The following is a 27,337-nucleotide window of genomic DNA, read 5'->3' on the forward strand; positions in this document are numbered from 1 at the left end:
TTTAGCAGCATAATTTTATTGATTAATTTATCCAGTTGGATGCATTACTAATTCCAATCAAATTTAGTTCGAGACTTAGTGTCTTCAGCAAAGTTTTCAAGAATGTTTTTGCAAATAGCTTGGTTGAAGATATGAAGGCAACCCGTATTTGTGCATTATAGGCCATATTGCACTAAGAATTCCCTTACTAACGGTTATAGGCGGCAACAAAGAATTTGGGAGAACACCTTGTAGATGACGTTTACTATCCTAGTATGCAAAAGTGACTTGAACGCCTCTTTGGTCCAATTTAACTTTTTCATATTTTTAAGTTCACTACGAAAATTCGCAGCTTTCAGTGCAAACGACTTCAAATGAAAAAAAAAACCTGTTGAAATGCGAGAAGCAAAGTGGCAAAAGCATGCTTTTACGCGCACCATGCAAGATTGTAAATTGATTTCCTGAAAAATATACTGGATGGCGTTTACGTCACCTTTGCATACAAGAGCAGTTCAGTAATGTGATTAATCGGTAATTAGTTGCAAAAATCCCGCTTAACACCATTTTTATAGATGGGACATACTGCTCCCTACATCCTATACTTCGGTGAAATCTCCTCCTTCCAGATCTTCAAAGGCACCCAGTGGAGTGCTCTAGCCAATTCCTCTACTCTGTGTTTGAGTAGCTCACATGACAGTTGATCATTGCCAGCGGTTCAACCGTCCAATTTTTTCATGAATCTTAGGTAGATCCGGAATCTGTCGTCGACTGCGCGCGTCTCCAAGCTGATTCTTGCGATACTCTTGTCGTCTACTGCTTCGCTATTTAGGTGTTAATCATAATATACTTATCAATCGTGAGAATTTCTGCACATTATTTATAAAGTGTACAGACTATCCTGTGCGATAACCGGTTTATACAATGCCCCCGGTCTATCAGGATGTTTATGTCACCGATGACGAGCTTAACATTCCGCCTTAGGCAGCTATCATAGACATGCTCCAGCTGCGCATAAAATGCATCTTTCTCGGCTTCGTGAGGTCAGTGCACATTGATAATGCTCTAGTTGATGAAATGGCCTTTGATCCACACTACACACATCCATTCGCTGATCGTCTGCCACTTGATCACGCGTTGGCGTATTTTGCCCAGCTCTTGTGCCGTCGCTCGATCCCCGCATTTCCACACCTTCTGCCCCGTCTATTAAAGCTCCTCCAATGCTACGGTTTCGAAGTTGCGAGTGAGTTGCATGAGCTTGTTAGTGAAGTGGTGTTTTGGGCCACTCGTTGAACTTGACCTAACCTGTCTCGTAGTCCGCCACCCAACATAACTGACACCTGCGATAGGTACTAAGTTCTGCCTACGGTAGGGTTATAGCGCCCATGCCCGTTCACACCATCCCATTTCGCTATTACTGCAGAACACGGTAGTACCCAGTCGATCGCGGCCTACAGATTAAATGTCATCAATAGACCCGCCAACATTTTTGAAAAATCTAATATTTTCGTCAAAACCCCCTCCAAACCAAATTTCTGGCTACGCCACTGCGTAGGACTATACTACTTAATGTAAAATATTTATTTTCTTAGTACTTAGTGTGTGGGGAAAAACACCCGGACCGGTGAAGAAAAATCAAATTTTAGACAATATAATCACATCTCATGTATAGAACAAGCATTTTAGTTGCTCTCAAACAGATCCTAAAATTTCAAACACCCATGGATAACCCCAAGTTATATGTGTTTCGATGCCACAGGATTGTAAAATTGAATTAAACGTCATGAAAATTCAATTCTTCCGTGATATTTTTTTTTGCCTGCAAAATTCCCTGTGTGTATGCAAAGCTCATGATTTGTTGGGATATTAGCATTGATCGGAAAATGCTTTCCAACGCTGCGCATTGCATACATACAGGACATTTTGCAGGTCACCAGAAGCCATGTTCATTTTACCCATTCGCTATAAACATGTCTCATTTTTGGACATGTTTAGAAATCAAGAATCATGTTTGAAAAAATGTATTTATGACGAAGTATTTTTACCAGATATGTACAAAACATGTCTAACAAGAAACATAAGGTGATTGTAATATCTCATTCACTTATTAGTTAGAAAATAATGACTTTGCTTAACGTGTTCATTTTACCGCCAGTTCCCCCACCAACCAACACATTCGCTCCAAACATTGAACCCAAGCGCACAATGCAAAATGAGTCAACGCTGATGATGATGGGTAGAGCGAAAGAGACAACTAGTACCACCACGACACTATTAGCGCGTTTCACCAAAATTTCACGCGGCCTTTCCCGATTGAAAGGGACGGCCGCGCTTAACCCATCTGTCATAATATCGTGATTTTGCATAGCGAAGGGCTGAATGATTTTGTTCCAAAAAACAGCCCTGCGTTATGCAACACTTTGTGCAGGTTGATTATACCAGTTGCAAGTGGGGCCAAATTCACCAAGTTCCGTAAAATTACTTTTAAATTACAGAATTGATAAAATTGCTTAGATGAGCTAAACTAATTAATCAAATCCTGTTTTAAAAACTGTCCTTGCGGTTTAAACCAAAATGGGAAGCTTATTACTACCACTACATTACATAATTTCAAGCGCAAATATCAAATACATGTGCTAGTTAAACCACAAATTTACTGGCAACATTACAGCGGCATTTAGGAAGCAGTTGGAGCGGTCGCCTGTTGGACGGCACAGGGTGGCGTACCTTCACAGCCAGTGTAACGGACTTCTAGCTCAGCTACACTGGCTGTAAAAATCACAGCGCAGTGATCTGCTTCGCCAGCCGTTCAACAGGGAACTGAGCGTGTCTGGCCAAGTCCGTTCTTTAAATAGTCGATGATGACGTCATTCATAGAAGCGTTGCGCGCTAGGTACACCAATCCGTCGTACAGGGCTTGGGAAGCGCTATCTTCTGTGTGTTGTGCGCGATATTTTGACAAGGTTGTATATTATTTAATTTTTTAATGCTATGATATCAAAAACCTTTGGGTTTATCTATTGGAATCTATTCTTAGAAGTATTTCGGGGCGATTTGTGCAAAAAATTTGAAAATTTATCGTGAGATGGCTGAATTATATGCGTTTAAAATTGGACCACTTTTCGTTACATACCATTTTTTGAGAATTTGCAGAGTGCACCCCCATATCGAAAACAAAGACGTAGTCCTACGTCAAAACCTGTCAATGAGTTGTGATTTTTGCCGTGGTTAAAGGGAAACTACCTTCAACACGGTTTACCTAATTTTACCTTATTCCATGATACCCTCAACTTTTGGTAGTTTTTCGTATCCGTGCAGAGAACAGATCACGCGTATTTTTTGAAAAGGGCCAATAAGCACTCTGTCAAAATTCACTTTGAGAGGAAATTTTGGCCAAACGATAAATCGCCGATTATTAGTGACAGCAGTAAACGAAAGAAAAAATTTTTCTCTTTTATAAAATGCCAACGTCCACTCTTGGTGAGTTACGGTTTGTCCGGAATTTTCTCTCAAAGTGAAATTTAACAGTATGCTTATTGGCCGTTTACAAAAAATACGCGAGAGATATCTATGATCGAACAAAAATATTTAAAAAAAACCTGTTTTAATCCACCTAGAGGTGCAATTGTGCCTTTCTCATTTCTCCAAACTATGATATAATAGCTGGTTCGTACAATATAACATTATGGAAATGTCTTTCATTCTTATTACACTTGGTAAGTATATATAAGAGCACGTTTTTGCATTCATCGCGGTATCGGTTTGAATCGGAGTTTTCTATGTGATCGCACTCCACAACCCGTAACTCCGGAGCCGGAAGTCGGATGGAGATGGAATTAATATCAGTTTCTGGGGACGCAACACCTTTCATTTGAGACTAAGTTGATCAAATCGGTCTAGCCATTTTCGAGAAACCAATATAACCGTTATTCTGAATTTGGATACTTCAGGATCCGTCGATGGTGGCCAGTGTGGCCAAAGAGACTTTGAATGACTGTTGGTGACCTAGATCTACAAATTCAACAGTTGTGTTTACATTTTGGAAAAAAAATCACCTTTTTACATTCATCGAAGGATTCGTTAGAATCGGGATTTGCTGCGTGATCGTACGTATCACCCTGTAATTCAGGAACCAGAACTTCTGATCCACACAAAATTCAACAGCAGCTGATGGACATTTCATTTAAAATTAAGTTTGTCAAAATCGGTTCACAAAATTCCGAGAAACCGATGTGGACAAATCAACAAATTTTGTTTCGTAACCATACTCTTCAACTCGTAATCCGGAACAAGATGTCGGTTGAAAATGAAATTCAATAGAAACACACATACATACATACATACATACATACATACATACATACATACATACATACATACATACATACATACATACATACATACATACATACATACATACATACATACATACATACATACATACATACATACATACATACATACATACATACATACATACATACATACATACATACATACATACATACATACATACATACATACATACATACATACATACATACATACATACATACATACATACATACATACATACATACATACATACATACATACATACATACATACATACATACATACATACATACATACATACATACATACATACATACATACATACATACATACATACATACATACATACATACATACATACATACATACATACATACATACATACATACATACATACATACATACATACATACACACATACATACACACAGATATTTTGCGATCTCGGCGAATTGAGTCGAATGTTATATGAGACTCGGCCCTCCGGGCTTCGGTTAGAAAGTCGGTTTTTGGAGCAATTGCTTAACCTTTCTATATAAGAAAGGCAAAACGTGTGTAAACGTGTGTGAATTAATATACAATAAACACTAGCGCCGCCACATCAACTTATCCCAACTATCTGTCAAATCAGTAGATACAGAACACTAAATTAGGATTGTCGCTGGCATCAGTGGTTGGAACATCATTGTTTTGATTCCGGGATATACCTGTCAAATGGGCCAAATAAAAAAAGCAAAAAAATAATCCTCTATCATTGTTTCATAGCGACTAATCGTTTTTGTTTCTTTAGGCAGCAAAACAATGGCCATTCTTGGTTGATGTTTTTTCACGAATTAAAATGTACAAATTGTCTAATGGCGATTTCGCTTGAACCTGAAACTGAGTCAGGTTCTAACCCCAACTGCTGTCAGTTCATACATTTTGACAGCAGTTGGGGTTAGGAACTGACTCAGTTTCGCTTCAAACGAAAACCACATAAATCTGTACTGAATTTTAATGAATTTTCATTTCCTTGTGCGGTATATACAAACTATTCCATTTCATAACAATAACAGTCGAAAATGTACACCGAGAAAATTCTTTATATTGAATATATTGATTTCACACATATTTTTTTGCAACTTGTAGTAGCACATACAAATTACCTGTCACGCATAGATATCATGTGAAAACTAATGAAATTATAATAGTATGACACATAGAAATTTGTTTCATAGCAGATATCACGTAATTTTTCTGTTTGCCTCTCATTTATTCTGCTGTAAATTTTATGCATTGGCCGTTTTCGATCTTGAATGTATAAAAATCACAGCAGAATAAACGAGACTGAATTGAAGAAAGGCAAACTCTGCATTTTACTAATTCGAAGTTCAACTAAACGGTTTGTGGTTACAAGCAGGCCATATTTTTCTCCGTGTACCAAAAGTGCGGACCAAAGACTTTTACTAGAGACTTTCGATAACTTGACAGATATATACCGAAAGCAAAACAAACATGCAAATTCCCAAATGGGAAAATTTTGGACGATACCAAATTTTTTGTGCATAAGGACACATACCTTACATAACGTACGGTTTTTGTTTTAGTGTTTCGGATTCTCCTCGTCAGTAACTAGCACCAACTGGGTGTCTAGTTAGACGATGTATCTAAGCTAGTACCCAAATTAGCACTAGTTAGACACTAAAATCCAAAAAGTCACACGTCTTGCGTGAACACTTAACAACTGGCTTATACCGAGTGATGTCTCGATATTAAGCACAGAAGTTCTGTTTGCCGACGAAGAATATGAACCGAAACTGTCTTATGGTTTGAAGACCTGTATGTGTCCTTATGCACAAAAAATTTGGTATCGTCCAAAATTTTCCCATTTGGGAATTTGCATAATTTCAGGCGTTTGGGTCTTCAAACCATAAGACAGTTTCGGTTCATATTCTTCGTCGGCAAACAGAACTTCTGTGCTTACTATCGAGACATCACTCGGTATAAGCCAGTTGTTAAGTGTTCACGCAAGACGTGTGTCTTTTTGGATTTTAGTGTCTAACTAGTGCTAATTTGGGTACTAGCTTAGATACATCGTCTAACTAGACACCCAGTTGGTGCTAGTTACTGACGAGGAGAATCCGAAACACTAAAACAAAAACAAACATGTTCCGAGGCGAAAACAATGGAAACACCAGCGACAATCCTTACCTAGTGTTCTGTATCTCCCAGTGAGCAAATTTTCTGGCAGAGAACGCTAGTTTTTGTGTAAGTCTTGGTTTGGCAGCCCTGTCTGATTTCTGCGCGTATCCTGTCGGGTTAGTTGAGCTAGGGCGAACTCGGTTTCGCTCGCGTTTTCTGGCAAGTTTTGACAGGAATCGAGCTAAACCCTGGCATAACTCGGACATAAACTGTGCAAAGATCCTGGAAATTCCTACCTGGTAGAATTTAGCACGAATCGAGCAAAGTTTGACTGGATAAAGGAATAACCGCCCAGTAAAATTCAACTAGAATCGGTTGTGTCACTGGAACCGGAATACGAACTAGAACCAGCCAGAATTCCGGTTCATTTCCGGCTGAACTGGGCGCTGTCAATTCAGTCGAGCTCACCCCATATATATAGAAAATTTGACAGTTGTGAAATTTCCCAGTCGACCGACTAAATGGAGTGCTTCGAGGTCGACCGATTAGTTAACCGACTAAGTTAGATTTCGTCGGTAAACAATATCCGTCAGCATATTATCGCCAAATTTAATCTGTGTAAATCTGGTTCCAGTTTGAAACTACCAACTCACAGAGAACAGACATCCATGATCGAACAAAAATATTTAAAAAACGTGTGTAAACATTTAAATTAATATACGATAAACACTAGCGCCGCCAAACCAACTTATCCCAACCATCCGTCATATCCATTCCGAAACCGGTTCGAAATTCTGAATGGATTCAGTATGGAATCTTACTCAAAGAAAACAACCAATTCCGACTCTATCGGTTGATACATTTGAGCTGGAATTCATACTGGAAGTCCGAACCGGTTCCGGACTAATTTGACTGGGTAGAGGAATAACCGCTGTCAATTCAGTCGAACTCAGCCACTAAAAAACATGACGACAGTAGCGCACCTGGTTTAGTTATCCCAACTACCTTGGAAACCGTTAAGGATTTTTACACAAGTTGAATGCTGAAGATGGACGTCTGTTCTCTGTGACCAACTGGTCGACCGATTTAGTAGTTTCTAGTAGACTTCGTCGGTCATATTTAATCGGTTGTCGCGTCGGCAGACTCCTATATTAAACTCCCATTGATTGCATAGTCAGCCGATTACGCCGACGCAAGCCGATTTAATCGGTGCACGCTCATTGATAACAACTCAAATTTGAGTTGCCAGCCACTCAATTTCATAAAAAGTGCACCTAGTCAAAAATTGAGTTTTCCTAGTTTATTCAGTTTTGAGTTTGGGACATAAATGTCAAATTTGAGTACATTTTACTCAATAGTCAAATTCGGAAAATAATCATTCCGCATTTTTAATAAAGCTGCAAAAATATGAATTGGTATTTCAAATGTAATTTACCTGATCCTCCAGTCCGTTGTCTAGGCGTTTATACGATGTCCGGAAATTTAATCTGAGGGTCTTTTTCTGCATCTATTTCATGCCGATTGGCATCTTGTGGAAACTGCAGAAACTAAAGAAACATAACTCTCAGTAGTTAGAATTGAAAACAAGCGAAACCAAACTTACCTTCTAGTTTTATGAACAATCAGTGTCTTAAATTGCAAACTCTTTTTTAGTTTAAGTCGACGCCTGATTCCACACACTTTTTGAGAGTAAGTAGTTTTTTCACTCAGAAGTTTGAACATTTAATGATTACTCCAGGGATGAGTTAGTTCTACTCAAATTAAAACTTCTTTTTTGACATATTGCTATTACTTTTGAAATTGAGTGCTCTGAACTCAAATTTTGAGTAGTTTTGAATGAGCGTGTGGAAAAATGAGGACTTTTTATGGGGCAGCCACAAAAAAACATGACGACAGTAGCGCACCTGGTTTACATATCCCAAGTACCTTCGAAACTGTTGGGGATTTTTACATAAGTTGAATGCTGAAGATGAACGTCAGGCTAGTATGATGTGATGCGCTTCATTCATCCGAGCTGTGCATGTTATTATTCAACCGAAAATAGGTGCAAATACAACTCTGCGGTTGTTAACATTCTTTCTCGTCAAGCACGACTGTCCTCATTAGGTACCTACACCTGAAACAAAATAAAACCGGATTATCCCTAAGAAAAATGCTATTTCTTCATAACGAGCAAGTATCAACTCAACTATGTAATGCACCGCACAAGACAATAAGCCTCCCCCGGTCGCGGCAACGGTTTGAGGTATATCTCTCACCCCCACTTCCACCGTTAGCTGAAATCTTGAGCGTTTTTTCAAAACGTCATATCTGCAATGAGTTACTCTCTTTGTTTACTTTCTCTTCTGTTAATAATTCGGTCACTTTAACATTTATCCCTCAGCTCTTTGCATAATATGCTAGCTAAAACCGCCGTCTTTCGATCTGTACTGTAAAATAAGTGAAAAGTGTTATAGTGACGCCGTAAAAATCGAAAGAGAAAGTATAAACAGAGAGTAACTCATTGCAGATATGACGTTTTGAAAAAACGCTCAAGAAATGTTCTTCTGCTCGGAGAAGAAGAAAGTCGGTGTATAATTCGCTATGCATACATGAACTGCACATACCGCCGTGCTTCGACATGTCTTTCTTCCTCGCCGAGTTTGCATTACCTCAACTGTCGAACTACTTATAGTTAGTCGAGTTTATTTTTCTCTGTCTTTCATCTTCTCTCTATGTACATACATTCGGAATCCATGGCTTCTCGCCGACTGCTACCACTAGTACCTACTTACGAGCCCCGGCAGAGACATCAGCGAGTCAGATCACGACGATGTTTGTGAACGGAACAGATACCCTTAAAAGGATCAGTATAGCATTTTACTGCCGTCACTTCTCCCGAAGGGGCTTCCAGGCACCACCGCGTTGATTTGTCTTGTTCCGATTCCCGACTGACTATGTGGTGTGTCGTCTGATTTAAGCCTCGACCAGGGATGTCGGGATTGGATTGTTGATTCAGGTGCATGGCTGCATAAAATAATCTATAAGTGAAATCCAGAACTGAACCAATATTGTATTACTAATTTAGTCATGTTTGTTCTGTTTATCGTCCATGCTGAAATCAATGGAAACGCTTGGTCATCCACAACAAAGCCCTCCTTTGGCTTCAAAATACTATGGAGGCACTTGGTTGTTCAGCTGACAGCGGTAGAAAAAGTTCCAATTATTGGACACATTTGTCAAAACAACTTGCTACTGGCATCTCAAAACATTGCCAGCAATGCTCTGCCAATCCCTTCTCAGGAACGTGCCAAGTCACGTAAAGAAACTGCTGATCGGAGTTGTTGTTCTTTACGCCACCCACTTCTGAATGTAATAAATGCGCCCGCTCGGGGGCCGCCGCTGTGTGGAAGCCGTTCGCATGTGTGTTGGATATTGTGCTCATCCGAGGTTTAGGATTCCGTTATAAAATGCTGTCGTCCGGAGCTCTTCTTCGCGGCTTCGTCAGCCCTTCCCCGGGGAGAAACTTTTGATGCAGGTCTACTCCGGCGACATTTTTATCGCGGTATTTATTCTTTTACTGCGGCAGCCTTGCGCTGCCTGCTGTTTAAGTTTTATGGATGAGTTCCATATCAGGCCAACTTGTTCGAAGGAGAGGTTGTTGGAATTGTTGTGTGCGCGCTGAGATAGGGGTTTCTTAGTGGGTACGGTTCGACTCGTTTTCTTCGTTGATAAGCAGAGTACTGCTTGCTGGAGGGGAAAAGAGCTTGAAATACTTTAAAAAGAAAAATACCGGCATTAAACGCTCCTCAGTTTCAGTTTAATTGTTAGCCGTTGTTACTCCGCCAGATTAGAGTCTCTTCCGGAAACCAAACAATACTTACTTTAATTATCTATTTGGCACGATTACTCTTCATGTTTCGCTATTTGTTTTTCGGATTTACACTCTTTCTCTATAGTTCTACTCACATTACTTCAATAAATAATCATTTAGAGATTGAAGCTCTTCTATTGAAACTAAATTGTTTGGAGTCTAACATTATCGCTTCAGTATGACTACTCAAATCATTACGGAAGGCGGTCTGATAACGAGACCAGGCCAGACCGCCTGCCCTGCATATGATAATCAGGAATATGCCAAAGAAATGCAAGCTCATACAAGCATTTATATTGGCGAGTAACCCTGTTAGATTGTCTAATTGGTTATCCAGCACTGCTCTTAATTGATAAAAAAAACTTGTACTCATCTGAATAGTCAACAAATAATGTTAAAAAATATGTCGGTAGTTAAATAAATGAATTCTAGTTTTCCTCAACTAACTTGGGCCGTAAATTGTCATCGAATTACGATTTAAATTATTATTTACTTAATTTGAAAAAAAAAAAAAAAGACTTACTTGAAGATATTCAAGTAAGCTTTTTGTCAAATTAAGTAAATAATAATCTCAATCGTAATTTATGAAATTCGAAAAAAATATCATCACGTTCAGTATTCTGGGATATCCGAGCACTTTACAAAAAAAAAACTATGAACATTTTCTTCAGGACGGTTTTGCTGCGATGTAAAACTGTTTCCAAATAAGCAGTCGTATATTTGGAACTGTCAAAAATACATCTAGAGCACGGTGTTCCCATTTAAATGCTTCAGCCATCTGTTCTAAATATTGTTTCCTCGATTTTGTTCTTATTTATTACTTAGTTGACACCTATTTTTGTTGTTGTCAGTCATCAGTTGTACGTTCCCGGAAGACCCTTTGTCCCTACTCCACCACAGGACCGGTTAGGCTGCTATTAATATGAAGTTTGCACAATCGACGGTAAACTGAAATCGAAGCACATTTCAGTGCTGGATGTTACGAAATAGATGGATGCTTACTTCAGCAGAAAGTTTGGAAGAGCCTTTCTCCACTCCCTCGCACAGTACCGGGACGACTGATGAACGCTTGCTACAGTAGATAGACTGTGGCAGGGGGCTTCCATGATACAAGCGGTAACCGATGTAACCTACTGACGAAATCTATCCTGTCTTTTTTGTGAGTGACCCTCAACCTACCCAGTTAAGCTCAGCCGGAAATGAACCGGGATTCTGGCTGGTTCCAGTTCGTATTCCGGCTCCAATGACACAACCGATTCTAGTTAGAATCGGTTGTTGCACTGGAGCCGGAATACGAACTGGAACCAGCCAGAATTCCAGTTCATTTCCGGCTGAACTTTACTGGGTAGGAGCAGATCACTTGTGATGCATTTTTAAAAATCAGCTAACTTAAATTTCATTTCTTTCCATCAAAATAGAAATTCGTAATGTATTTTGCGTTGAGTGTAAGATGTCAAAACCCTACAAAAAATATCAACCCTACATTCAACAAAACGTCGAACAAAGTGAATCAGCGTAGGACGTTTGTTAAACAAAATTTTCTGCGAGGGAGTGCCAAGTTGATGCAAAAATGGAAAATAAATGCATTTTTTTTCTAATTTGATGCAAATTTGTTATACATTTCTAGAGTGATCTGCCCCTAGCCCTCCACTCTCCCTTTCATCAAAAAGCTCAATTTTTGCCGGTCGAAATTGAATTGCGAACCAGCACTCAAGGCCTAGTACACACTCTGAGTGCCACATCCCTCTGTTCACTCGGATGCTCGACTCGGAAGGAATCAAGATTAAGTTTCGTGAGATCAGCATCCTTCTTGACCTACAAGATTGCTTGGAGTGTGTTGCTTATTTCTAGGCATTCTAGGCTCGTAGCGGCAATTTCCTCCGCTGTATGGCTCGGATTGAGGCGGCTCAGATAAACCTAGAACTGTTCCCGCTCATCAGTAACTATTCTAATTTTACTGAAGAATGGCTTGAATTCCACGGAACAGCGGCGGCAGTGGCGCGAATTTTGGTGTAATTCTCGCGACTTCGTTTTGGAGTAGGTAGATGCCCCGGAAATCGCTTGACAAACAGCCCCCTTTGAGCTACAGAACTAGAACTATCTATCAATGTCATTGCAATCGAGCAAGAGACCTGTCAAAAGCACTCGATCCGAAGTAAACCGCTTCGAATTCTTCTGAAACGACATTGACAACTCTCGTGCTCTATTGGGACGGCGCCGGTGGTTGAGTGGTAAGCGTGATCGCCACTCACCCCAGTTGGTCTTGGTTCAACCCCAGCGGAAGTCGTTGAGATTTTTCTGAGGTGAAAAAGTTCTGTGGTCACTCCCTCCTTCGGAAGGGAAATAAAGCCGTTGGTCCCGGTCCATGTGTTAATGCATCGATATCTAGTCCAGATAGTGGGAGTCACCTCTCTGGCTAGAAGTAGTCAACTTCAAAAAAGATCCAATGTTTTATTCCATTAAAAACATTAAACTCTGATACGGCAAACCCTAAATCCCGACTGCAAATTAATACATTATCATTCTCTGATAAGAACCAGCACTCGGACAAAGTTTCCCATGAGGATTCGAATGTTTGCTGTACTCGTTCCCGACGAGGAATACAATTTATTTGACAATTTCCATTGTTTCCAATAGAACATTCACGTACAGCTACTTCCCGGGGGAACGGCACAGTTTGCCACTTTGTGGCGAAAAGAAGGGGCGCTACCGCACAGAAAGAACTATGCATACGAACAAAAGCATACCGAAACGTACACGGTCCTTGCCGTGTAGCAGTGAATTTACTCGAAATAAACGAGCAAAGATTTTCTTGTATTTGCTCTTGTAATTCTTCTGTTTGCCTGTGCAATGGGAAATGTCTCCCGAGTCTGGTCTGTTCGGAACGGGTGGTGTGGTATAGAGAACCATGTTGATATGCTCAGTGAGATTAGGTTGCTTCACGCGAAATGAATGGTCCTTCTCCGGGAAACAATATATAATTTTTCGGTTGACACAGAGGCTGGGTACAAAAAATTATGGTTGTTGGGAATGGGTGACTTCTAAAATGTAATATGTAATACATAATAACCTCTTTTAATAAAAATCTGTGAAAAAATGGTTTCGGACGATTTTGAAATTGAAGCTCATTTAAAATTAGAACTAATTTGAAATTTCTCAACAATTTAAAAAAAATGGTGGAGGGGGGAAGTCGGACCCCCAGGATGCTCCCAATTGATCCAATCCTGTTTCTACTACTAGTAGCATATACTCGTATATTAGTAGCATGCCGACGAGAGCGGATTCTAAACCACTTGCCGTTTATACTGTCTTCCTATGCAACTGATATGCAAAAAATACTTCTTTTTTATTTTTGATTGTAAAATGACAAAAAAAACTTTTTAAAATTAGGTCATTAACTAAAGAATAAAGTTTATCCACAGACAAACAGACGTATCAGCTCGAAGAAAATTTTAAAAAAATCATCGCCCACGGTATACTAGCGACATCCGTTGAACACATTGCACAAAATGTGATTCTGGCAACCATGGGACAATTTTTTTTAACCGAAGTACTGGCAACAATGCCCACACCACTTGTCAACTGCAAGATAGTAGATGAAAGGTAGGGGCATAGTGGCAGTTGCTAAATTCGAAGAGCAAAATAAAAAATCGCATGTCACGTACTTCAATTTTTCATGGCATAATCACAGAGAACAGACATCCATCTTCAGCATTCAACTTGTGTAAAATCTCTAACGGTTTCGAAGGTAGTTTGGATATCCAAACCAGATGCGCTACTGTCGTCATGTTTTTTTTGTGGCTGAGTTCGACAGAATCGACAGCGGTTATTCCTCTGCCCACCCACCCACTGAGACGTCCAAAAAATTGTTTCAAAATCGGAGAAGAAGAAAGTCGGTGTATAATTCGCTATGCATACATGAACTGCACATACCGCCGTGCTTCGACGTGTCTTTCTTCCTCGCCGAGTTTGCATTACCTCAACTGTCGAACTACTTATAGTTAGTCGAGTTTATTTTTCTCTGTCTTTCATCTTCTCTCTATGTACATACATTCGGAATCCATGGCTTCTCGCCGACTGCTACCACTAGTACCTACTTACGAGCCCCGGCAGAGACATCAGCGAGTCAGATCACGACGATGTTTGTGAACGGAACAGATACCCTTAAAAGGATCAGTATAGCATTTTACTGCCGTCACTTCTCCCGAAGGAAGCAGCACTACCGCGTTGATTTGTCTTGTTCCGATTCCCGACTGACTAGGTGTGTCGTCTGATTTAAGCCTCGACCAGGGATGTCGGGATTGGATTGTTGATTCGGGTGCATGGCTGCATAAAATAATCTATAAGTGAAATCCAGAACTGAACCAATATTGTATTACTAATTTAGTCATGTTTGTTCTGTTTATCGTCCAAACATGCTGAAATCAATGGAAACGCTTGATCATTCACAACAAAGCCCTTCTTTGGCTTCAAAATACTATGGAGGCACTTGGTTGTTCAGCTGACAGCAGTAGGAAAAGTTCCGATTATTGGACACATTTGTCAAAACAACTTGCTACTGGCATCTCAAAACATTGCCAGCAATGCTCTGCCAATCCCTTCTCAGGAACGTGCCAAGTCACGTAAAGAAACTGCTGATCGGAGTTGTTGTTTTTTACGCCACCCACTTCTGAATGTAATAAATGCGCCCCCTCGGGGGCCGCCGCTGTGTGGAAGCCGTTCGCATGTGTGTCGGATATTGTGCTCATCCGAGGTTTAGGATTCCGTTATAAAATGCTGTCGTCCGGAGCTCTTCTTCGCGGCTTCGTCAGCCCTTCCCCGGGGAGAAACTTTTGATGCAGGTCTACTCCGGCGACATTTTTATCGCGGTATTTATTCTTTTACTGCGGCAGCCTTGCGCTGCCTGCTGTTTAAGTTTTATGGATGAGTTCCATATCAGGCCAACTTGTTCGAAGGAGAGGTTGTTGGAATTGTTGTGTGCGCGCTGAGATAGGGGTTTCTTAGTGGGTACGGTTCGACTCGTTTTCTTCGTTGATAAGCAGAGTACTGCTTGCTGGAGGGGAAAAGAGCTTGAAATACTTTAAAAAGAAAAATACCGGCATTAAACGCTCCTCAGTTTCAGTTTAATTGTTAGCCGTTGTTACTCCGCCAGATTAGAGTCTCTTCCGGAAACCAAACAATACTTACTTTAATTATCTATTTGGCACGATTACTCTTCATGTTTCGCTATTTGTTTTTCGGATTTACACTCTTTCTCTATAGTTCTACTCACATTACTTCAATAAATAATCATTTAGAGATTGAAGCTCTTCTATTGAAACTAAATTGTTTGGAGTCTAACATTATCGCTTCAGTATGACTACTCAAATCATTACGGAAGGCGGTCTGATAACGAGACCAGGCCAGACCGCCTGCCCTGCATATGATAATCAGGAATATGCCAAAGAAATGCAAGCTCATACAAGCATTTATATTGGCGAGTAACCCTGTTAGATTGTCTAATTGGTTATCCAGCACTGCTCTTAATTGATAAAAAAAACTTGTACTCATCTGAATAGTCAACAAATAATGTTAAAAAATATGTCGGTAGTTAAATAAATGAATTCTAGTTTTCCTCAACTAACTTGGGCCGTAAATTGTCATCGAATTACGATTTAAATTATTATTTACTTAATTTGAAAAAAAAAAAAAAGACTTACTTGAAGATATTCAAGTAAGCTTTTTGTCAAATTAAGTAAATAATAATCTCAATCGTAATTTATGAAATTCGAAAAAAATATCATCACGTTCAGTATTCTGGGATATCCGAGCACTTTACAAAAAAAAAACTATGAACATTTTCTTCAGGACGGTTTTGCTGCGATGTAAAACTGTTTCCAAATAAGCAGTCGTATATTTGGAACTGTCAAAAATACATCTAGAGCACGGTGTTCCCATTTAAATGCTTCAGCCATCTGTTCTAAATATTGTTTCCTCGATTTTGTTCTTATTTATTACTTAGTTGACACCTATTTTTGTTGTTGTCAGTCATCAGTTGTACGTTCCCGGAAGACCCTTTGTCCCTACTCCACCACAGGACCGGTTAGGCTGCTATTAATATGAAGTTTGCACAATCGACGGTAAACTGAAATCGAAGCACATTTCAGTGCTGGATGTTACGAAATAGATGGATGCTTACTTCAGCAGAAAGTTTGGAAGAGCCTTTCTCCACTCCCTCGCACAGTACCGGGACGACTGATGAACGCTTGCTACAGTAGATAGACTGTGGCAGGGGGCTTCCATGATACAAGCGGTAACCGATGTAACCTACTGACGAAATCTATCCTGTCTTTTTTGTGAGTGACCCTCAACCTACCCAGTTAAGCTCAGCCGGAAATGAACCGGGATTCTGGCTGGTTCCAGTTCGTATTCCGGCTCCAATGACACAACCGATTCTAGTTAGAATCGGTTGTTGCACTGGAGCCGGAATACGAACTGGAACCAGCCAGAATTCCAGTTCATTTCCGGCTGAACTTTACTGGGTAGGAGCAGATCACTTGTGATGCATTTTTAAAAATCAGCTAACTTAAATTTCATTTCTTTCCATCAAAATAGAAATTCGTAATGTATTTTGCGTTGAGTGTAAGATGTCAAAACCCTACAAAAAATATCAACCCTACATTCAACAAAACGTCGAACAAAGTGAATCAGCGTAGGACGTTTGTTAAACAAAATTTTCTGCGAGGGAGTGCCAAGTTGATGCAAAAATGGAAAATAAATGCATTTTTTTTCTAATTTGATGCAAATTTGTTATACATTTCTAGAGTGATCTGCCCCTAGCCCTCCACTCTCCCTTTCATCAAAAAGCTCAATTTTTGCCGGTCGAAATTGAATTGCGAACCAGCACTCAAGGCCTAGTACACACTCTGAGTGCCACATCCCTCTGTTCACTCGGATGCTCGACTCGGAAGGAATCAAGATTAAGTTTCGTGAGATCAGCATCCTTCTTGACCTACAAGATTGCTTGGAGTGTGTTGCTTATTTCTAGGCATTCTAGGCTCGTAGCGGCAATTTCCTCCGCTGTATGGCTCGGATTGAGGCGGCTCAGATAAACCTAGAACTGTTCCCGCTCATCAGTAACTATTCTAATTTTACTGAAGAATGGCTTGAATTCCACGGAACAGCGGCGGCAGTGGCGCGAATTTTGGTGTAATTCTCGCGACTTCGTTTTGGAGTAGGTAGATGCCCCGGAAATCGCTTGACAAACAGCCCCCTTTGAGCTACAGAACTAGAACTATCTATCAATGTCATTGCAATCGAGCAAGAGACCTGTCAAAAGCACTCGATCCGAAGTAAACCGCTTCGAATTCTTCTGAAACGACATTGACAACTCTCGTGCTCTATTGGGACGGCGCCGGTGGTTGAGTGGTAAGCGTGATCGCCACTCACCCCAGTTGGTCTTGGTTCAACCCCAGCGGAAGTCGTTGAGATTTTTCTGAGGTGAAAAAGTTCTGTGGTCACTCCCTCCTTCGGAAGGGAAATAAAGCCGTTGGTCCCGGTCCATGTGTTAATGCATCGATATCTAGTCCAGATAGTGGGAGTCACCTCTCTGGCTAGAAGTAGTCAACTTCAAAAAAGATCCAATGTTTTATTCCATTAAAAACATTAAACTCTGATACGGCAAACCCTAAATCCCGACTGCAAATTAATACATTATCATTCTCTGATAAGAACCAGCACTCGGACAAAGTTTCCCATGAGGATTCGAATGTTTGCTGTACTCGTTCCCGACGAGGAATACAATTTATTTGACAATTTCCATTGTTTCCAATAGAACATTCACGTACAGCTACTTCCCGGGGGAACGGCACAGTTTGCCACTTTGTGGCGAAAAGAAGGGGCGCTACCGCACAGAAAGAACTATGCATACGAACAAAAGCATACCGAAACGTACACGGTCCTTGCCGTGTAGCAGTGAATTTACTCGAAATAAACGAGCAAAGATTTTCTTGTATTTGCTCTTGTAATTCTTCTGTTTGCCTGTGCAATGGGAAATGTCTCCCGAGTCTGGTCTGTTCGGAACGGGTGGTGTGGTATAGAGAACCATGTTGATATGCTCAGTGAGATTAGGTTGCTTCACGCGAAATGAATGGTCCTTCTCCGGGAAACAATATATAATTTTTCGGTTGACACAGAGGCTGGGTAGAAAAAAATATGGTGGTTGGGGATGGGTGACTTCTAAAATGTAATATGTAATACGTAATAACCTCTTTTAATAAAAAATAGTGAAAAAATGGTTTCGGATGATTTTGAAATTGAAGCTCATTTAAAATTAGAACTAATTTGAAATTTCTCAAAAATTTTTAAAAAAATTGGTGGAGGGAGGAAGTCGGTCCCTCAGGATACTCCCAATTGATTCAATCCTGTTTCTACTACTAGTAACATATACTCGTATATTAGTAGCATGCCGACGAGAGCGGATTCTACACCACTTGCCGTTTATACTGTCTTCCTATGCAACTGATATGCAAAAAATACTTTTTTATTTTTGATTGTAAAATGACAAAAAATAACTTTTTAAAATTAGGTCATTAACTAAAGAATAAAGTTTATCTCTCATTACTTACATCGATAAAGCTTAGCTTTCTAAATATCACAATGTATACGGTGTTGATTCGCTAATTGGACCGAAAATGCATCTGTTCACATCCCTAATTATTGTCAGTTTGATTGTCAAAATGAATTTGACATGATATTTTGACATTCAGGTGCTTTATACAGCCGTGATTCGCTGGTTGGTCCTTTTTCAACCATTGTCCAACTAAAAAGCATCTGAATGTCAAAATCTCGTGTCAAATTCATTTTAACAAACATACTGACATTAATTAGAGATGTGAGCAGATGAATTTTCGGTCCAACTAGCGAATCAAATTCGTTAGTTGGACAGAGGGTGTGGCCCAACCAGCGAACAATACAACCCTTAAATCTTCACGACGATCAAAAAACGCGCCCTTGTTTGACACCATCGGTCTTGCCTGAGAATAGGTTAACATCTTCGACAGTTAACCCCGCAAAATGATAGGATCAAGGTTATTGATGGAGCTCATCAAGCAGCAGCAATATGTTCAGTTCAATTAACGATCAAGTATTAATTTCAATTGGATTGTAAAAACATAAAAGATTTGTGACTCAGTCAAGCAAATGCATAGAGCTATGACAATGAACAAATAGTAATAATAATAAAATATTTGTTTTCATCGCGATATATTTCCTGATTTTTTTTAATAATTTAAATCATCTATTTCTGGGCACAAAATGTCTTACTCAATACTTCTGAGTCAACTTACTGGCATAACTGCATGCCAGACTGAAACCAGTACACACCTTACCTCGACCACGACGACCGGAAGCGAACGATAATTTTACCTTTTTCTCTTTCTTTTTCTTCCACCTCTTTCAGTGACATCCCCGAATGGATCGTCCCGGCCGCAACCACTGTTCTACTGGTGCAGTGGCCTCGCAACGCTCGTAATGGTGCTGCTGAGTTCATCGTTGACCCGGCTAGATCAGCGCCATCTTCATCATCAACCACATCGGCCGGTGCAAGATAGTTCCAGATGGTAGCAACCAGTTCCGGTCGTGCCGTAACCGAAAACGCTCCACGTCTGTCCACTGTAACTTTTTCTTCTTCAGCACTGTGTGACTTTTGTATCTGCGCTTCAAAAAATAAAATGATCCGAAAAATGCTTAAAGAGAACGAATCAAAAAAATAATTGGACGGTGTAAAAATAGACATAGAAATCATGGATTCTTGGTTAAATTTTCACCATTTTTTTCTCGAAATCTTTCCCATTGTCGATGGGATTCAATAATAAGGAAAAACAAGATGCTGAACGTAGAAGGTTGTAATTGTATCGATATTAAGCTAGGATAATGAAGATTTGTTATTCGTGTTTAGCCCAATGGTAATGCTGGATGCGAAAGTATAAAGGGAATCTCGTCCTGCCCCTGTTGGTATTCAGGAGTTGGTCAACCTGCATGGGAATTCATCATACTCTGTTTAGACATTCGAGGCGCGTTTATTTCGCTATAGGTTATTATAATCCCGAAATCAATTAAACATGAATAGATAATCCTGATGAATTTTAAGTAAAGTTCTTGACCATGAAAAAATGACAGTTTCTTCAACCAGTTCCAAATAAATCATTGGTTTTGAATTAAAAACAGTTCCGTCAGAAATCCGTCTCAAACACAACAACCGAGTTTCGCATTTTAGCTGGAATCCAGACAGACGGCATTCAGGCTTCTGAATCAATTTTCGGATAATTCGACAATTGCCGCAGTCAGATTTAATTCGAACCTTTATCGAAATATTTCGAAACGGATTTCGCAATCGATCAACTGATTGTTCCGTATTAAGCAATTTGTTGAGAGTTAGTCCCAATGCGCGAATTGTACCCATCTCATTCAGTAACAAGCGAAACTTTTAAGCGCTATTTACACCTATCCGATCCGTTTCAATGACGGCCCCGTACCGTGCAGCACTGATGTATTCTATATGAGCTGTTCTATTTTACATCATTGACTAAAACAGATCCATCGCAATTCTAAGATGCAGTTATATTTTTCGAGCACTTTTTTGGAACAGATTTCGAGCAGCTCGACTATTTTTTTTTTTAATTTGCCGCAATTTGAAAAACGTGTCAAATATTTTTCACTAGTATGTGTGACGACAGACAGCAGAAAAAAAACAATATATGTCACATAACACAGTTTGTCTTTGTGAAACAGATTTACATAACAGCATTGCGAACAGCCTAAATCATCGCATTGGAAGCGCTTTGCAATACAATATCTTATTGTACGTTGTTCGGAGCAGTTCACAAGAAATATAAATAACTACAGACCAGCGATGCCAGATGTGAAGACATGTCTTCATTTTGAAGACATTTGAAAGGCTGTGACGACTAGAGTTCCTATATATAGAGATAGGCGGACACAAAAGCCGGAAAACTGGCAGCTCTTATTCCAGGAAGAAAGCACTGGCAACCCATGCCAATGTTCAAGCTCTAGCTTAATGATTTCATTGTCGTCGTGAGTTAGAACTTCACATGTACGAATGGAAAACCAATTCGAAGATCTGATGATATGATTTCATACTTGTGCGAATATCTCTTTGTGTTACAAAAAAAATCTTGTTCTTTTCGTTTCTCTACACTCGATAACACATGAAAAGAGTAAAATAATTATGACCATAATCACAATACCTTTTCCATATACATCCAAAGAGAACATGTTATGTGACGTAATGCTCAGGAGGGTGTCACTCCTGTCATCCGCTATGGAGATATACGGACTTTGACAGTAGTCAACATCTGATGGGCCTAGCTGCATCTAGGCCCACGTCGCCCGTGCAATACCATTGGGTTGTTTAGATTTTAACAAAGGCAGATGTTGGCTAGGACAAAATGGCTGCCTAGCAGGGGGCTGGTAATGCTCGATTGGCTCCACCATTTGACATGTTCAATTGGCTCCGCTCAGTGTCTCCGCCTAACTATGAATATAGTAACTATAGTGAAGACGGGTTTTTCATTTTGAAGACAAATTTGTTTCGGTTGTCTGATCGATTTCTGGCAGAATTCTGGCTCAAAATCTAAAACCGATTCAGAATCCTGGTCGGTGCAGACAAATGAAGACATTTTTTCATGAAATGTGAAGACATTTGAAAAATATGCCTGGTATCCCTGCTACAGACACTTTATACACATATATGCGGAGACAAAAACAGTAAAACTTGCAACAATGAATGTAATCTGGCATCACGGATGATCCCATAATCCCCTAAGAACGGTTGGTTTAAAAACCGTCCAATGGAGGACGTTCGTTGGACCAACGTTGGATGACGTACAAATAACCTTTCAGCATACGTCCATCGTTGGACCCGTGTTGAACAATTTTGAAACAATTTTTGGAGCTTCTCAATGGGCACCCTCTAAGAACGGTTGGTTTCAAAATCATCCAATAAAGGACATTCGTTGGACCAATTTAAACAACGTCCAAATAACCGTTCAACAAACGCCCATCCTTGGACCCGTGTTGAACGCTTTTGAAACAATTTTTTGGACGTCTCAGTGGGCAGCTTTGCGTGGGCTTCTTCTTTTACTTCCCCTCGCAAAACCCGTATGCTCGTTTGGCTGCAACTTTTGACACTTTGCTAGTATGTGTATGTAGTCTGTAGAAATAACCCAGTCCGTTTATATTTTCCGGTTACCAAATTTGAATGTTGATTCAAATCTTGATCGAAACTTTTAGAAACAAATTTCGAAGTTGATCAGTGTTATATGATTCTAACTGAAACAAAGATAAATTTTTAGTTTACCTGTTGCTGTTTAGCTGCAATTCAATTAAATTTCGTGATAAGGATTCTGCGCACATTTTGACATAACCGAAATTCTGTCTGAATCGGTTGTTAAATGTGAACTGGAATCTGGCTTGAATCAGTCAGAAATATTCATGTCTATTTCAACGGTGTTCTATTCCAGCGTAATTCCTACCTCGAAACAAGTAAAGTGAAATTCCGTTGTACTGCATCAATAACTATCCAGTTTTTTACGTGCCATAATGGCGGTCTAAATTGTTCAGTTGGTAATACGTTTAATTGCCCTTTTTGACAATAATCGTTTACGCCAGCTTGACAGCAACGCCTAGTTGAAGATGTCGGGCGTTCATTGAATAAACATCCAATGCATTGGACTAACGTAGGATGACTTAATCTTTAGACAATTTAGACCGCCATTATGGCACGTGAAAAGCTGGATACAAAATATGAGCGCGTTTCGAATGTCAATTGAGTTGAGTCAATCTAGGTGGAAATACAAGTGCGAAATATATGGAAAACAGAAATGAAGATCGGTAGAACAACAACGCAGATTGTTGTTCGATAACTACAAACTTAATAGGTGTCAAAATCAAAAGAAAGCAAAACTAGGGGGGCAAAATCCGCTGCAAAAAAGCGATATTAGTGTGAGATTGTATGTAGCAAACAACATAAATGATGTGGCAACAGAAACAATAGACACATACTGTCCAGCTAAGAACTGTATATATACATATAAAAATAAACATTTTTTGCTGCGAGTTTAGACAGACGAAAAAAAAACTACCAAAGGTAAGAAATCTAGTCAATATATTGCTACTGCTAACCTTTTCACTTCATTTTTATTAGAACAGAAAAGAAAAATCCATCTACTAATCCTATTTATCAGAAATGACCACTACTTTTATTGATTATTTAAATTACTCTATTATTACCCCCATACCCCATACTTCCAAACAGCCGTCCTGGTTTCAAAATCGTCCAATGAAGGACGTTCGTTGGACGAACGTTGAACGACGTCAAAATAACCGGTCAACAGACGTCGTTCGTTGGATCCGTGTTGAACGATTTGAAACAATTTTTTGGACGTCTCATCGGGTAATAAGCAATCCACTGAGAAGTTCAACACCGGCCCATACGATGGACGTCTGTTGAACGGACGTCGTCCAACATTAGTCCAAAATTGTATTCATAGTATGATTAAAATCTTGAGATCTCAAACATCCTGAACTATTCAACAAAAACCCCCAACAACGACTTGTTTTGATTTTTTTTTGTTTATTTCATTTGTTTACAAACGTTTTTATGTTGAGTATGTTGACTACGATAATTTAACGTACGTCACCTTCTTGGTTTTAACAATGTTCAATAATTCAAGGCACCATAGTTAAAATTAGGTTTTTCACTGTCAACGCGTTTAAGGGTTAACGATACAATACACACACCATAGCACAATAGGAACTCGTTCTTTAATTTATAATTTCCACTTCAAAATTTATTGCTAGATAAACTAATGGGAAAGGATTGGATCCTGCAACAACCATTAATGTGGAATTTGTTTCAGTTTGTTTACCCCCTCTTTGTATATGACTTGATTTAATAAATTTCGAAAGACATCGTCGCTTCGAAAGGATTTGAAGAACACCTAATTGAATCCCGGGGACTGGGGACTCGAGCTTTCATCCACTTTCATCGTCAGATGCCAGTTTGGCAATTAGGTGCTAGTCTGGTTGGCACTATATCAGTTTGGTTCTCGGTATACGTTTCCCCTGAAGAATAAGAGGAAACTTGAATTTGGAAAAATTCTATTAGCTTTTCATGTACATCGATAGCGCGTGTCCTTACGAGCACACTTATTTTGCTTTTAAACCTCGACTATTCTTATATGATTTTTAAATGAAACTAAATACGAAATTCAATTCATTATTTCCATTATTTCACAAAAATGCAGTTATACAATTCATGGGAATCGAGTACTGAATCACTACTACTACTACTACTGATACATAGCCATGCCACAAAGAACAGACGTCCATCTTCAGCATTCAACTTGTTTAAAATCTCTAACGGTTTCGAAGGTAGTTGGGATATCCAAACCAGGTGCGCTACTGTCGTCATGTTTTTTGTGGCTGAGTTCGACAGAATTGACAGCGGTTATTCCTCTACCCAGTCAAACCTAGTGATGTCTGATTTTTGCAAATAGTCGATTATCCGTTAATCGAATAATATTTGAGAGATTGATTAATTCATTCGATTAATCGACAAAAACAATCGATTAAAATCAATAATCGATTACTTAGTAAATCCTAGTTTGTCAACCAAAATAAAAAAGGTCGCTCGACACATTTTGAAAAATTTGGAGAAGTCTGGTCATATTTTTATGCTCTGCGACTTTCGTTTTCAATGCCACCTTTCATTAATTATGCTCTCGATTAATTGATATAAGCTACTCGATTTGCTCGATTATACCGAAAGCTTGTAATCGATTATTGATTTTTCGATTATTTTAGAAATTAATCGATTATTTGCGTTAATCGAGTAAAAAAAGACATCACTAGTCAAACCTGGAACGGGACATGCGAATAGGAAAAAACGAGTGTCAAATTGATCCAGCTATAAAACGTCACTTTGAACCAGTGTGAGCCAGAATGTGAAAGCTTATGAGCAATATGTGAACCAGAATGAGAGCGTATGTGAGCCAAGTTAGAAACAAAGAATGAAAAAGGGAAAAGAAAACATCTATCCGCATGTCCCGTCCCAGAGTCAAACTAGTCCGGAATCGATTCGGACTTCCAGCTCAGATGCATCAACCGATAGAGTAGGAATCGGTTGGTTTCTTTGAGCAAGAGTCCATACTGAATCCATTCAGGATTTCAAACCGGTTCCGGAATGGATTTGAGGAATAGTTGGGTTAGGTTGGTGTGGCGGCGCTAGTGTTTATCGTATAATAATTCAAATGTTTACACACGTTTTTTAAATATTTTTGTTGGATCATGGATGTCTGTTCTCTGTGAATTAATGTTGGTTTAGGCTGTGCTCAAAATCAATGAAAATCGGTAATTTTCGGTAGGAATAAGAACATACCATACGGTAGCAATAAGAACGCCCTCTAAGAGCGGTTGGATTCAAAATCGTCCAATAAAGGACGTTCGTTGAACCAATTTGGACAACGTCCAAATAACCGTTCAACAAACGTCCATCGTTGGACCCGTGTTGAACGATTTTGAAACAATTTGGACGTCTCAGTGGGCGGTTGGTATCAAAATCGGCCAATGAAGGATGTTGGTTGGACCAACGTTGAACCACAGAGAACAGACGTCCATTTTCAGCATTCAACTTGTGTAAAAATCCCGAGCGGTTTCGAAAGTAGTTGGAATATCTAAACCAGGTGCGCTACTGTCGTCATGCTTTTTTGTGGCTGAGTTTGACTGAATTGACAGCGGTTATACCTCTACTCAGTTAAACTAGTCCGGAGCCGGTTCGGACTTCCAGTATGAATTCCAGCTCAAATGCATCAACCGATAGAGTCGGAATCGGTTGTTTTCTTTGAGCAAGATTCCATACTGAATCCATTCAGGATTTCGAACCGGTTCCGGAATGGATTTGACGGGTAGTTGGGATAAGTTGATGTGGCGGCGCTAGTGTTTACCGTATATAAATTCAAATGTTTACACACGTTTACACACGTGCATTTCTGTTCGATCATGGATGTCTGTTCTCTGTGGTTGAACGTTGCCCAAATAACCGTTAAACAGACGCGCGTTCAGAGATGCCAGATTTGAAGGTTTGTCTTCATGTTGAAGACATTTGAAATGTTGTGAAGATGAGTTTTTCATTTTGAAGACAATTTTTTTCGGACGTCTGAGTGATTTCTGGCAGAATTCTAGTTCAAAATCAATAACCGATTCAGAATCCTGGCCATTGAAGACAAATGAAGACATTTTTTTGTAAAATGCTAAGACATTTGAAAAATCTACCTGGTATCCCTGCGCGCGTTGGACAACAATTTTGTGGGCTTCTCAGTGGGTATCGGTAGTTTTCCCCTGGTCGTCTGTGAATCGGTAGGGAAACCCAAAATCGGTAGGCATACCGATAAATTGGTAGATCTGGCCACTCTGCTACTCAGTGGCCCAGTAAAATTCAGCCGGAAATGAACTGTAATTCTGGCTGGTTCGAGTTTGTATTCCGGCTCCAGTGACACAACCGCCCACTGAGACGTCCAAAAATATGTTTCAAAATCGTTCAACACGGGTCCAACGATGGACGTTTATTGAACGGTTATTTGGACGTTGTCCAAATTGGTCCAACGAACGTCCTTCATTGGACGATTTTGAAACCAACCGTTCTTAGAGGGCGATTCTAACTTGAATCGGTTGTGTCACTGGAGCTGGAATACGAACTGGAACCAGCCAGAATTCCAGTTCATTTTCGGTTGAGCTAAACTGGAGGGGACTTGCACTTTTTAGTTACAGCGGTTTCTCGTTAAGCTCAAATGGTACCGCATATACAGAGCTGCCATTTAAACAAATGTTTTTAACAAGACTTTGACGCAGATACAGATGCTTATACTGATTTTAAAAACACGATGAAGATGTATAGAGATATTAGCCTGTGCACGCCGTCGAAGTCGACATAAAAATCAATCATGAATCGACCAAAGGGCCGAAGTCGCAATGATATCGAATCGAGAAAAATAG

General features: G+C 39.7%; 1 protein-coding gene across 2 annotated transcripts in view; it reads left to right on the forward strand.

Annotated features, from left to right (window-relative positions):
• Positions 1 to 23,457, forward strand: part of LOC131677603 (uncharacterized) — a 592,646-nt gene extending 569,189 nt beyond the window's left edge. For both annotated transcript variants that reach the window (XM_058957497.1, XM_058957496.1), the window contains exon 8: positions 19,725 to 23,457. In XM_058957497.1, coding sequence (XP_058813480.1) covers positions 19,725 to 19,888 — 164 coding nt within the window. In that variant the 3' untranslated portion in view covers positions 19,889 to 23,457. The remainder of the gene's footprint in view (positions 1 to 19,724) is intronic.
• The last annotated feature ends 3,880 nt before the right edge of the window (positions 23,458 to 27,337 follow it).

The sequence above is a fragment of the Topomyia yanbarensis genome, chromosome 1 (assembly GCF_030247195.1).
Source record: "Topomyia yanbarensis strain Yona2022 chromosome 1, ASM3024719v1, whole genome shotgun sequence".
Lineage (NCBI taxonomy): Eukaryota > Metazoa > Arthropoda > Insecta > Diptera > Culicidae > Topomyia > Topomyia yanbarensis.